The 14,122-nt window shown below is 41.5% G+C and overlaps 1 protein-coding gene across 3 annotated transcripts in view; it reads left to right on the top strand.

Annotated features, from left to right (window-relative positions):
• Positions 1 to 14,122, top strand: part of plxna2 (plexin A2) — a 190,834-nt gene that overhangs the window by 158,540 nt on the left and 18,172 nt on the right. For all 3 annotated transcript variants that reach the window (XM_066703643.1, XM_066703642.1, XM_066703641.1), the window contains 4 exons: positions 442 to 710; positions 8,774 to 8,840; positions 10,715 to 10,861; positions 12,011 to 12,170. In XM_066703643.1, coding sequence (XP_066559740.1) covers positions 442 to 710; positions 8,774 to 8,840; positions 10,715 to 10,861; positions 12,011 to 12,170 — 643 coding nt within the window. The remainder of the gene's footprint in view (positions 1 to 441; positions 711 to 8,773; positions 8,841 to 10,714; positions 10,862 to 12,010; positions 12,171 to 14,122) is intronic.

The following is a 14,122-nucleotide window of genomic DNA, read 5'->3' as shown; positions in this document are numbered from 1 at the left end:
TCTTTAGAAATAGTATACAGAGAGACAATGGTATCTTTGTGAAGGTTGCTCATTTTCATATGGCAAGTCAAACTTGTGCCAGTGGTAATTTTATTATATTACTGGTGCAATCTGAAAATGTGTTCTTTAAAAATGATATCTCTGACTATATGTCAATCAGTAGTGGTGTAAAATGGACCAGCAGTAATTCCAGGATTCCCAGGCACCATTGAAACCGATGACAAAGTGCATTAACGTGACAGTGGTAGACAGTAGTGTACTAAATCTTGACATGGCTGGTAAACACAGCTGCTCATATTTACATTTGGATAAATCTGCATATTAGAATGTGCAGTGAATTGAAAGGGGATAAAAAGGAAGCAGAAAACTGCTGGTGTTGAGGGGTCATAAAACAGACCGAAGCATTGTGGGAACCCTCATAACCCTGTGTTTTCCTCACAGGTCCCTGGGAATGGGCAGCTGAACGTGGAGAAAGCGTTGAAGATGTTCGGCCAGCTCATCAACAACAAGGTGTTCCTGCTGACCTTCATCCGCACGCTGGAGCTCCAGCGCAGCTTCTCCATGAGGGACCGCGGCAATGTGGCCTCGCTCATCATGACCGCGCTGCAGGGCCGGCTGGAATACGCCACAGACGTGCTCAAGCACCTGCTGTCGGACCTCATCGAGAAGAACCTGGAGAGCAAGAATCATCCCAAACTGCTGCTGAGGAGGTCAGTCTCTCCACCAGGGCGAGAGAGAGAGAGGCAGGGAAAGTGGAGGGGGAAAGGGTGGAGGAGAGAGATGGAGAGAAGTTTAAGGAGAGGGAGGGAGAGGGAATAGGGGATGCAGAATTGGCAGAGAGAGAGAGCAACTCTGGGAAATGTAGCCATAAGCACAGTGCTATCCCTCCACTGAATCCTTCCTACACTTTCCTCTTGTTCTAGCCTTTGCTGATGTGTTCTTTGGAAAGGAAAACAAAATGTACAAAACCATTTAAAGCATGTCCAGTTCTCACAGTTTCAGATTATGGGCATTATCACAAGGGCTGCAGATTCTGCTGTTAGCTGTGAAATAGGTTCTCTGTGTCTCCGGTCGTCTTGTGAACATGACACTGCCAAGGTGACGTCACTCCCAGACACTCAAACACATTGAGAGGCGAGAGGCCCCTGAGCTCTCAGTCAGTATTTCTGTTTTGCAGTCTACTTTTAGACTGTGTGCCGGTTAAACAACATTTAACAACAACTGAAGTTTAGAGAAATACAATTCCAATTGAAAATTGTGTTTTCTTGGGGCTGTTTGAGAAAGCAGGCAGGTAAACTCTTAAAGGGAGGCGTGTGCAGTGACTTTTTCCTGACGTGGGCTCATTAAATCTTAGAAGGGGTTAAGCAAGAGACAGTTGTTACTTCAATGCTGTTTAAAATCCCCCCACCCACCCCCCAAAAGAAAAAACAAAGAAGAAAAAACAACAAAGCATTAAGAGGGAGGCAAGACTGACAGTTCAAATATGCCATTTAGAGTTTTGCTACCTAAACGCAGTCTTATGTAACACACAAACTAATTTATTTTATGTTTTCGAGATTGTCAGCATTTCTCCTGGGTAGAGCTCTCTGTCTGATGCTAATTTCCTCCTGTGTTATTAATCTTAATGGTGGGAGTTTACAGCAAAAGTAAATACATAAATAAAACATGATAATCCTAGAATCAACTGAGGCATATTGAGTGAGATTACACTGTTCCTCTTAAATGACAGACGGACGGTTACAGGCTAGTATTTTTCATTATTTTCTTTAGCAGGAACATAATACTGTAATCTCCTGGGGTTTCGCGAGCCTTCCCTCAAAGAAGCTTGAGGCTAAGTATTCTATAGTTTTAGATTACACTCATTTTTAAGCATTAGGGATTATTGATTTGCAATGCTTTTTTTTTCTTCTTCTTTTCCCTGTTTCTTTCCCATTCTCTGCTAAAAGCTGGATGAGACGTGGAACATTGAATGAGAAATAAAGCAGCTGTTTTGATTTCATTTATAGACAAATGTAATAGAGATGGATTTTGACGCCGACAAAAATGAAAGCCTCGTAACCTTGAGGCTTTTGGGGAGCGCACTAATAAGAGCAGCCATCTCAAGAAGGCCGTGTTTTATCACGTTTGTTTATTCTGTCTGACTTGCTCTTTGAATGAAGCCACACAGGCAAACCGTTTCTGCTGTGGTGGAAACCGAAAGAGCAGAGGGCTCTAATTTCATTATCTGTACCTTATTTTGCTGTGTGAGGGATCTTTTTCTCTCCTTCTGGGAGAACATTTGAATTGTTAAGTCGAGGATGTTGATAGCCCAGATACTGAGCCGAAACAGAGTCCTGGGGTTTGTGTTTTTGATCCAATAAGAACCCAATCATTTATTTTCAAATTGACCCTGCTCTACATCGCTTACAAAACATGCACCTGTCTCACATTTGATTATGTGAGAGAGAGAGAGAGAGAGAGAGAGAGAGAGAGAGAGAGAGAGAGAGTGGGAGAGCAGTTAAAGGTAAATAAATGTAATTATTCAATTGGAAACCACACTGTTTCAGCTTCAGCGCCGTTATGGATGCTCTGATAATCAGTGCTGGTGTTTGGGGAGGGAGGGAGAGTCCCAGTGTGTAAACAGGAGCTGTGACGCTGTGTATTGATGAGAACTGAACAGACAACACTGAGCGAGGAACCGGGGATTTGACACCCTTCATAGCTCCGGTTCCTTTGAAGTGGAGCTGCTTGCTATAAATAATTACTCATGTTACCACTGTTCATCCAGTTTCTGTGGTGAGAAGCTTGTGTTACAACAAACATGCACTCAAGTCACTGCGCACACCGTGCAGGAATGCTTTTTCGTATGTCAGGATATATTTTTCTCCTTTTATGATTTGGTCAATATAAACCCAAGTTCATATCCGAATTGTAATGTAAATGTCAGGCTTCCACTTATTAAAGTGTTGTTTTGTTTTATAGAAAGGATAATCCTTTATATTTGCTGTCTACATAGTCCAGACTTAATGGCATTTCATGAAGTATTGGGAGTTGGTGCTCATAGTGCTACACAAAACAATAAATGCACTATTTGAGTGGTGCATTCTGGGATGGCTACAGAATGGCCTTCATGTAATTGATTGACACCTGTAGTGGATGAACAGCTGGAAAAGTCAATGCTGATTAATCGGCCAAAGTGGGAAGAAATTAGTAGAACTGGTTCACGTGATGAACCCTACAAATGTAGTCAGATGAAGAATTCCTAAACCCTCTCACCAGGTAAATCAGTTTCCCTCGTTTATTCCCACTGTGCCAATGAATTAAAACATACTCCTGTGGCTGTACTTCTTTTGTACCCCTCCCAGAAAACAATTATTTAAAATTATTTAATTATTTAAAATTATTAAACCACTAGCAATCAAACGAGGCTCAATATCCTTTTCTGATCTGTGTCCTTTCTTGTGTTCTTGTGTTCTGCTGTAGCAAATTATCTGTAAACACGGTAGAAAGGCCGGAGTGGGGGTAACACAAAATGAAACTGTGGTTATTTTTTAACAGTCAGTTTGAATGGCATGAGATGGGATGCGAAGACTCTTTATTAGCACATTCTTTCCGTGTTAAAAAGAGCAGCCTCGAGCACGGTAGAGCTGTCAGGCTTTTTTCTAGCCCGACATGAGCGTTTGCATGAAGGCCCTACATTGTGCTGCACTAGGGCCAATGTACCAGAGGCTACTGTGTGAACGTCTGCTCCGTTTTATGCTCTGTGGCGCGTCCCCTGCAGCGATCTCTCTCTCGAGGGGGCCGCATTACAATACAGAAATCTCCCGCTCTGGTCGTGTCGCAGGCCTGCAGATCAGACGGCCGCAGCGAGCGCAGTGATCCTGTACCTTTAAAGGAGTGCGTCTGATCTCCTTCACCGCAGCGTTTTTTCTGGGTTATCGGTGCATTAGACATGCAGAGAGCGCACTCGCGGTAATTAACATTTCTCCCACACTCCTCTCCTTTTCCTTTCATATTCAAAGGCATTGATTTCAATCAGTTAAATAAAGGTGAGGAGCTGTGAGTTGGAACACGAAGGGTCAATCTTTCAGGGGGAAGGAGCCTCTTACAGGATTTTTCTGTGGGTGTTTTCTAAATGGGGGGACAAGGTGAAGAGAGAGAGGGATGTGTGCAGGCACGGTGGAGGGGCATGTTGGAATTATAGACGAGCAGTAACTTGATTTTTAATTTAAAACAAAATAATTCAATAAGAACGAGCATGAAAAAGATCAGGGATGTCCTCGGGGGAAGGATTGGGCCGGAAACCAGAAGAAAATGATAAAATGTCAACAAGAAACACTAAACATACTTGAGCCATTTTGATGACTGATTATTCCGCTTACAATTTTATATAGGAGTGAATGCTTTTTCTTGTGCAATAGGTAGCAAGGTAACTCTAGGCCTGCTTTATGAACATTTCAAACAGGTTTTCACACAGCTCCTCCTGAGACTGAAAACACAGCGATGGTGGTCATCGTAATGACAACTGGCAAATACACCTGTGTTTCCGAGACACACTGAGCACCCTGGCAGATTTTTGGAAAGGCATACCAGTGGAGCTGAAAATAACCTCTATCATTTGTATCACAGAGATACTGAGAGGAAAAAAGTATGTTTCCCGCAGGTTCGTGGGGGTGAGGCATCACGGGAGTAAAGCAAGGGGGTTTGTTTTGCACTAGAGGTGGACAATGAAGGACAAAAATATATAATAAAATAAATGCACGCCAGATAATGTTTGAAGATATTGTATGCGTACTTTATATTTAGAAGTATAGACAATAATCGATCCACTCACTGTGCTCTGTTTGATTAAGCTCATTTTGTTCTCTCCTGTTTGCATTGGCGATCCAGTAAGGTCCCATTTGATATATGAATGTGATGTTGAATGTCAATGTTTGCCATCACATTAAGCTAACTTATTGTGAAATGTAAATTAAGTTATACAGTCTGACAAACCCTCCAGGATGCTAGTGTTAGACAGGCACAAAATGGGTTGCGGAATGATGTATTATATTGATTACCCATTAAGGTGTAAGGTTAAGCATCGGCTATAGTTGTGTTGTCTTCTGGTTTGCATTACTGCACAGCAGGCAGAGGTTTGGACCTGTATCCTTAGGACAGACCTGTTTTGTGGTTGATGTTGTTTTGCAAGGGGAGGCAGGCATATTTGTGTGTATGTATTATATTTGAATGTTCGAGGTTAAACTAGGGTTTATCATTAGTTGGTTTTTTGTGTCTGTTTGTTCTGTGGTGTTAAAAGAAAAGTCTTGAATAAATATGAGCACCAGTTTCAGCCGTCTGTGCTTCAAAAATACACCGTCATCACTGCAGTGTCTCATAATACTGCCGGTAACTTCGGCACTCCATTATATCAAATTATGCAAACAGAACACTGCCTGTAGTTTAAATGATATATTCCAAAATCTTGAGCAAATAGAAGACTAAGTTCAGACACAGAATATTCTTTTTCTTTTTTGGCTTTTCTTTTCTTGTCTTTAGATAAATGGCCCACAGAGAGATTGCTGTGTGACGCCTGCTACACATTTTTTCTTTTCTTTTGTAATGCAGTTCCTTTGTCACTTTGTCGTGTCTTTTCACTACTGGCAGTTGATCACTCTTTCTGTTAGCGGGCCTGCGCTACGAGCAAGGGGCAGATCCGAACGCCACAGGTAGAGGGGTCTACCGCACAGTCTCCAATTTTTAATGAGCTCGGAAACCATTTGCAAAAAGCCCAGCTGCATACTGGGGCAGCTGTCGCCAAATTTCCATGCAGTGGAAACTCGAGTATGCTAAATTGATCTTGCACTCTCCCAGACCCTCTCTCTCTCTTGTGCACTCACTCTTTCTCCCTTTTTATTTCTAAAGATAATACTTGGTAAAAAATGAAGCAGCTTCATGGCCCCGGGCTGTGTTTTTTTTTTTTTTTTTTTAATAAGTTTGCAATCCATTCAAACCGTGGTAATGGTTTATCAGAGGAATGTGCTGTGACTGGTGTGCTGTTTTCCAGATGTTTCTTAATGCAGCACTTGAACTTATTTATCACTAATACCAAAGCTCTGTTTATTATTCTCTTATTATTATATATTTATTATTATATTGTATAGAGTTTATTATTCCCTTCTTAGGGACCACCTGTGCTTATTTATTCTTTAATAGACTCCATTTACCTGCAGCACGTTCCCTCTCTGCTAACAATGGGAAACTCTACTTAGTTAGTTCTTTTTGAGATTACCCTGTGCTTTCTTTTTCAAAGAAAGATCTCTGGGCTTTAAAATGTATTTTTCAGGAGCTTGCCGAGAAGGATGATCTCAATACAGATGGCTGAATTACCAGCAGTTATTAGAGAGCTCATTGGCAGGGTCCGTAATGGTCCTCCCTGGCAATGAAGGTAGATCCTGTAAGGAGTTTTGCAGTAAAGTGCCAGTTGATGAGAATATATATGCCTGTTACCCACTGATGTCAGGCATATTCTGTCTGTATGAGTCAAACAGCTTTTCTTGTAATGCATCAAATTGAGCAGCTCTTAAATTATGGTCGCACAGCTTCTTTTCAATATATTAACATAATGTAGAAATCATTTTTTGTGTATCAAAATGTTTTCTATCAAATTCTATTACTTTTTTTCTATTATATGACTACATACAGAACAGGGAAGTAGCTATATTTAGCCTAATGGAGAAGTCACGTGCCACGCCATAATGTAGACATGTGCCACACAACAGGACGAGCCTTCAAAAAACATCCTGGGATCTGGAGAGTGAAGGAAGGCCAGCACCAGCCCCTAGTGTGACCATGAACTGGAGTGTCACGACACGGTCCGATTTCCAGTCACACAATGACAATGGATGGCAGCAAATTTCAAATCTACTCTAACGATTTCTATTCCTTTGTCCGATGTGATGCCAAACCAGTTGCTTGAGCAGCTCAAGACTCTGTTTCATACAGATCAATGAAAACTGTAGGATTTTAATGGTGCCAAAAGAACAAAAACGTGATTATCCAACAGTGGCTAAGGAAGGATCTATAAGTCTAGCACAGATACCCCTTAAAACAACTGTGTGATTACTGTAAAGCGTTCACTGCACTCGACACTGTGTTGTCAAGTACCAGAGTGGTCCCGCTTTACAGTAAACGAGACCTTTGCCATTCTGAGGTTTCAATTCATTATTCACGCTGAGTGGGCTTACAGACTAGTATCGCCACCTTGTCTAAGGCTTAACAATAATACCAGTACCTAATAAATATATACCAGTCCCATTACTTAAACTATGAGTACAACTAACAATAATAATTATATGCCAGTTCTATTACTAGTATCATTGGTACTAATAGTAATAACAGACATGTTTATGCGCTCCTCTCTGAATAGCTAACATGACCGTGGTTGGGAGTTTTAATACCAGCAATTATTAATGTGTAACAGATCCGCTCGTAGCTTTTAATGCATTATGAGCCATAGGCCACGGAAAGCAGGGTGGCAATTTCTGGGCTGTAATCATAGGGCCGGCTGTATGATTGCTGTGAAATACCAGTGATTTCGACTGCATTAGGGGGGTAATTTTCCCAATATGTCGGAGACTAAATTGCCAGCAAGCCGATTGGTATGTGTCTGTGTTTCTGCGATGGAGGGAAACTGGATAAAGGAGTAAATCGGGGGGGGGGGTCCAGGTGATGGGATGTCAAAGCTTTTGTATGGTAAGCTTCTGTAGTATTTCAAGGAAGCATACAATTTGCATGTGTTAAATTGTGGCAGGAGGGAAGACGAAAGGTGGTAATAATGGAGACTTGTACGCACTGGCGCTCCCTCGTCAATTTACATTCGAATGGCTGTCTCTCTGTGAATACCTAGGTTCCCAGACTTGCCAACAGCTGCACGTACTGTTTATTAGACGGAAAAAGGAAAAAATGAATGAATGAATGATCTTTTCAAACTGAGCCAGTCTGTGCCGTTAATAGCTCGAGCAGTGAGCCTTATATGTGATAAATAGGGGAACATTTGTATTCAGAAGCACATCGAGTCCTCTTGAGTACAGACTAACCCTTTCATGTCTTTTCATCTTTATGAACTGGTCCATCTAGAAATCCCTCCCTTTTTTCTCTTTTTCTTATTTGGTCCTTTCTTAAACAAACAACATTTTCTCCCTTTCTCTCTGGGTTTTTTGAAGCTGCTTGAGTCAGCCCACCGAAGGAACGGCCCTCCTTCAACCCAGTCCTCCTCTCTAGCGCTGTATTCTCTCTGTCCTCCACAGCAGAGCTTGAAAAGAGAAGAAGTCTTTTCAGTAAAGGCTGCCCTGAGCCGACTGTGAAGTTTAGCTTTTATTTTTTTTCCTATTAGGGGGATATTTAAAGCCGCTGTATGACTCAGTTGGAGACAGTAGAGATGACATAGTTGTCTGTGTCTTTGTGATTTACAACCTTTTGAGAGAAGCCCTGTGAAATTTGCCCTGAACTCCCGAATGGAACAACTGAAGATATCAGTATGCATTAACTCTTTTTTGGTATTTATATGAATTTGACCTTTTTAAGGCGGAAGAAAAGACAGAAAAAAAAATGTAGGCCGCACTTTCTTCCCAGTAAAGGCAAATGTTTCAGCAAGGAATGCTTTCTAATGCACTACATGGTTTCTTGCGTCAGTGAAGTGAAATCAGGTTGACCTTGTCTTTGGTATAACAATTGATTTTTCAATCTAATACAAAAATAAATAAAAAACAGTTTGTATTTATGACCTTTTTGTTTGTCTCCCGTGTTTCTGTAGAACCGAGTCCGTCGCAGAGAAGATGTTAACCAATTGGTTTGCCTTCCTACTACACAAATTCCTCAAGGTAACTCTTTTGACCTGAACATGGTCGCCTCTGTTATTGTTCATGTCTCTGTTTACATACCTCCCAAGATGGTTTTATAAAATCAGGATATGTGCAATTCACAGCAATGCATCATTTAGCACAATTGCTTTGATTAGAAAATGTTGTGCACATTCTCTATCTACAATTATGTCTTCAACATAAGTATATAGAAGGATTTGTAAGATGAAAACTGAAATGCTCAATTTACACATAGACATTTATTACTTCAGGCAATCCATATGTTTGCCAGCAACACTTTCATTCACAGGAATCTAAGTGGTATAAGAAAGTGCAGTAAGGTATACACAGTTAAGCTGTAATATCTGTTTTGAATTCTTTTTTATCAGTGTATTCCCAAACTCTCTGAAGTGTCACAATTTTATGGAGCCATATTGGAAGGTCGGCTTTTTCTGCCGTGTGACATTTTCTGTCTGTGCGTTGTTTGCTGATAGGGGATTGGTTATGGATGTTTTTATGGTCTATTTTGGAAACGCATAGAGGCCTGTATGCCGGGACCTTGCACTTGTGGGGATTTAAAGTATATCTGGCACCAATCAGGCTGTTTTATATAAATTCACCATTGGATGTATGCACTTTTATCATGGTTTTGTTGTGGTTGATCCATAACTTTTCAATGGGGTTAGTGTTCAACATCTCTTCACTACTTTACTACATTGGGACATGGGAATACCCTGATAATGACATTTAATACAGTAAATAGTGTTTTACTCACGATCCAGTGTAGTGTAGTACAGCACAGCATGTTGAACCCATAGGCAGCCACTGTGAAACCACAGTAAAACCATGTCAAAACTCCTATGCTAAATAAATGCAAGAACAAGTCATGAGGCAATGTCACTAAAATTATGATGATAATTTCACAGTTAACCCCTGTTAATGGCTGTGGAGTTCAGTTGGCTACCTTGTAGTAACAGTCAGCAAAATCTGTTCATATGGACCATTGACCAGCTATCTACAGTTAATTTCAGAATTTGAAATTAAATAGAAACTGAATAGTCGGGAGATGTAATTGCCTAGGAGTGGTGACAGATGAAAAGAAGTGCCTTATACTATCTGCTAGAATACCAAAGAAAAGTATGTTAATCCTTAAGGGACTGAAACCTCTGAAAACTGCTTTGACTGTGTGTAAAAGCTAAGCTTTGGCTGCTGCAGCACAAACAGGCAGTCAGTGGACAGGACAGCCATCCCAGCAGTGGGGACACCAGGGGTCAGTTTGGATTCCATGTGTCAGCAGGGCAGGGGGCTGGGGCACAGTGGAGAGGCCGGCTGGCAGGACCAGAGTGGGCAGTATGTGGGAGGTGGGTGGCATGTGTGGCAGTGGCAGGGGGCAAGAAAGGACACAGATTGAGGCGGTTGCCAGCAGGCGTTCTGATACACCTGTCTAGGGAGTTCCCATCATTACTGCAGCTCCCCCCACCCCCCTTCTCCATCACCACTCCAACTGCTTGTTTCCTGACAGCGTAGGGATGGTGGGGTTGCAGACGATGGAGAGTTCAGTTCGTGTGACATGTAACAAACCAAAAAAAAAAAAGCTTTCAAAGAGAAATTCCCTATGCTTACACAGAATGGAGAAAGAAAAATAAAAAATACTGAGATGGTTAGACAGACAGGCAACGAGACGGCTACGCAAAAAACATAATTAGACTTCCTAGATCTGAACATGTATGTTGGTGATTCATCTCGTATATGCATGCGAAGTGTGCAGAATGTCGTGTGACGGAAAACACTGACGGGGGAGTCAGCGATCACACGCGTGTGTGATCACATTTGTGTGTTTTTTGCGTGACTGCCTGGCCCCTTCAGCCCCCCTCTCACTCTGCTCTGTGTCTCAGGAGTGTGCCGGGGAGCCTCTGTTCATGCTGTACTGCGCCATCAAGCAGCAGATGGAGAAAGGACCCATCGACGCCATCACGGGAGAGGCACGCTACTCCCTGAGTGAAGACAAGCTCATCCGCCAGCAGATCGAGTACAAGACCCTGGTCAGTGGACCCAGCCCTAACTCTCTCTCTCTCTCTCTCTGAGACATTAGGAATTCCCTATAACTGCCTTTATAATTTAACTTTAACAACTCCTGAACCTCTGCAGTGAGTGAAAAGACATGCACGTTTGCTTATTTTTTTAATGATAATCAAGGAGGACCTTCAGAGTGTTTTTGTTTGATATTTTGATGCTGCTCTGACTACACACACACACTTCAGTCTGTACAGACTATATTCGTCTTCTGCCACAGTACAACTACCGATGCTATTTTCCATCACAGCTCTCATTTATTTCCATCCAAGCGGTGGATGCAGCTGAACAGAAGTGTTGCCAGTGGCAGTGGCAAGGTTGTAATTGGAAAGGGTAGTACATATCCCAGATGTTGGTCACTGCAGTTGAAACTAATTACTTTTCTTGCTGGGGTGGGTAAATGCACTGTTGCTCAGCATGGCCTTGGCATAACAACAACTCACACACATTCAGCTTTTTCTGTGTGTATTATTTCTCTGTACTAGTCCAGCAGTCGAGCTACAGTAGGGTTCAAGTTTCCTGCATTATATCATCTGCAACACATCCACTAACCTTTATATATATATATATATATATATATATATATAGATGTGTGTGTGTGTGTTCACAAGAACTTATGTATAAATAAAATATGAATATATATTATTCCTGAAGTACATCTGCTTGCTCTGTTTAAGCAAAACAAAAGGTATTTGAAAACCTTTAGTTTATACATAGACTCCGTTACAGGGACGTGCTCTGGTTTTTCAATGTTTTGGGTGTTTATTAGTTGCATTCATAGCGCTACTCATATAAGAATGAGGAGAGTGGAGGAGGGTGAAAGGAAAATCAAATAGTGGAAAAATGACAACACTGTGATTGCTCTGACATGGAATTTGGCTTATTACTTGTTAATACCCTGCTAGAACTGGAAATTGGTTTCCTGCCGTATGTGTGAAATTACATTTCAGAAGCCGGCGTGCGCGGAAATAGCCTTTAAGAGCGCCTGTGAAGGTGGAAGCAGACTCCAATAAGGGGCTCCTGTGGAGACTGGCGCCAGTGCCAGGGCCCAGCCAGTGTGACCAGGCCAGCCCCACCGCCCACCATCTCACTTCGGCTCTCTTCCCCCCTCCCCCCAGATCCTGAACTGCGTGAACCCGGACAACGAGAACAGCCCCGAGATCCCGGTCAAGGTGCTCAACTGCGACACCATCACACAAGTGAAGGAGAAGATCCTGGACGCGGTCTACAAGAACATGCCCTACTCTCAGAGGCCCCGCGCTGTGGACATGGACCTGGGTAAGGGCAGGCGGGCTCTCACTGACTGTATGACCAACGTGACACGCCAACTGGTTAGAGCAACCAAACTGGTGCACTGACACTTTAGAGTGAGCGAGTGACCAACTCACAAACACGCTGGCTGATTAGAGATGGACTGACACACTAGCTGATTGATTGATGTGCCGACAAACTGATAGACTGTGCGCGTGCGACTGTGGCATTTGGACCACCTGGCTGATGGCAATGCTCAAAAAGTAGCTAGTAAATGCACTATTAAAAGGAGCCGAACAAAGAGACTTAAGACTGTATAAAGACAGAGCTGCTATTGTGCACTACAATCCACTATATTTGTTTGTAAAGAGATAGCAGCGTTGGGGTGGAGATGAAAGAATTCCAATTTTAAAAAGTCAACTTATGTTGCTCGTCCAACCAGGGAAGATCAGTGGTGCTTCTTTCGTGTGTCTAATTATTCTTTATGTACAGGATTCAAGGGATGAAGAAATATCTAAATATTTCAATATATATATATTGTGAGGGCTTGTGTGATTAGCAATAACAGACGGTAATAAAGCCCAGTCGACACGGAGGAGAAAATCGATGATTACACTCCGCATGATTGCCGCCAGACCAACGCCAACTCTTTATTGTGATTATTTTACTATTTGATGAGTTGTCAGGCTTTCTCCTGCCAGGCTCCTTTTATTTTTTATTTTTTCAACAGGATATTACTTCCCTTCAAGATCTCTGAAATTCTCTTTCAACGAATGTGAATTTATTGCGAACACATGAGAGAATTGTTTGTAAAGCAACAGTATGCCACTGACAACCACGAATAACCACTACCTCGTACGGGACTGGTTTTCCAGCTATGTGTTATAAACATACTAGATCTACAGCAGCTACCATGTAATATCTTACATTTCTTGGATATTTTTCAATTCCCACTTTCCTATAACTTATTATATGTATAACAAAAACACACTGAAAATATAGGCAGTTATTACCTTTGACAGGCAATGTTTTTGTAATGCAGTCTGCAGTATTATCAATTGCATTTCAGGATGCAGGTTGAATGTTTTGTATTGGCTCAGAAACAAACGAACTAAACCATATTTAACTCGATTTCCTGATGGTCTTTGTTGTTCTAGAATAAAGTATAGACCCAGGAAGGCACCATACGGATTTGAGATTTGTATTTGTATTCCAAGGCTTTTGCTATTGCTGTCAAGTCCTAATGGATTTCGCTAAGCAATGGAAGACATCTGTGTTTGGTTGCTTTGTATTTCACATTGGGGATAGGAGGTGGCACACTCACAGCTTTGGTAATTTAAATTAAAAAACTAATAATGAATTCAAAAAACACATTTGTTTTTCTTAAATCATATGTACCATTTACAATTTACAATTTACCCAAGCTAAGGATGTTGCACTTTTATCAAAATAATATAACAATACAAATTACTTGTGTTAATGTAAAACTGCCTCCTATTAACCAAGACAGTACAAGCATCTTCTTGTAGAACAACAAATACATAGTAGAAACCCACTGCTGTACAAACACAGAGGTCTGTCATGTTTCATAAAATAGGCTTCAAAAACAGTGCTGTTGTATATTTTTGACCTTCTGGTTTTGCACTTTGATCATATTTATTTGAATTCCCAAGTTAAGGCGACAATAGCGGTCGTGGTTGCTAAATTAAGAGACACATGTATCATAAGGGTCTGTTTTCTCACTCTGTGTTCTGCGTGTACCCGAGGAGACCTTGTCAGACAATCAATACACGTTATTCTATTTTTCACATTGCTATTTTATTGCAGAGGTGAGAGACGCCATTGCCCAGAGGAAGGTTTTTCTACACTGGAGCTAATAGGAAAGAAATACAAAAACACTTTGACACTTGTAACATTGGTGTATATTACATACCTTATGTAGGGAGTGCAGTCCTTGTGTAGGGAGTTAAGGAAACTTG

This window comes from Amia ocellicauda, chromosome 5 (genome assembly GCF_036373705.1).
Source record: "Amia ocellicauda isolate fAmiCal2 chromosome 5, fAmiCal2.hap1, whole genome shotgun sequence".
NCBI classification, from domain to species: Eukaryota; Metazoa; Chordata; class Actinopteri; order Amiiformes; family Amiidae; genus Amia; species Amia ocellicauda.
This window is presented reverse-complemented; position numbering and strand designations above follow the sequence as displayed.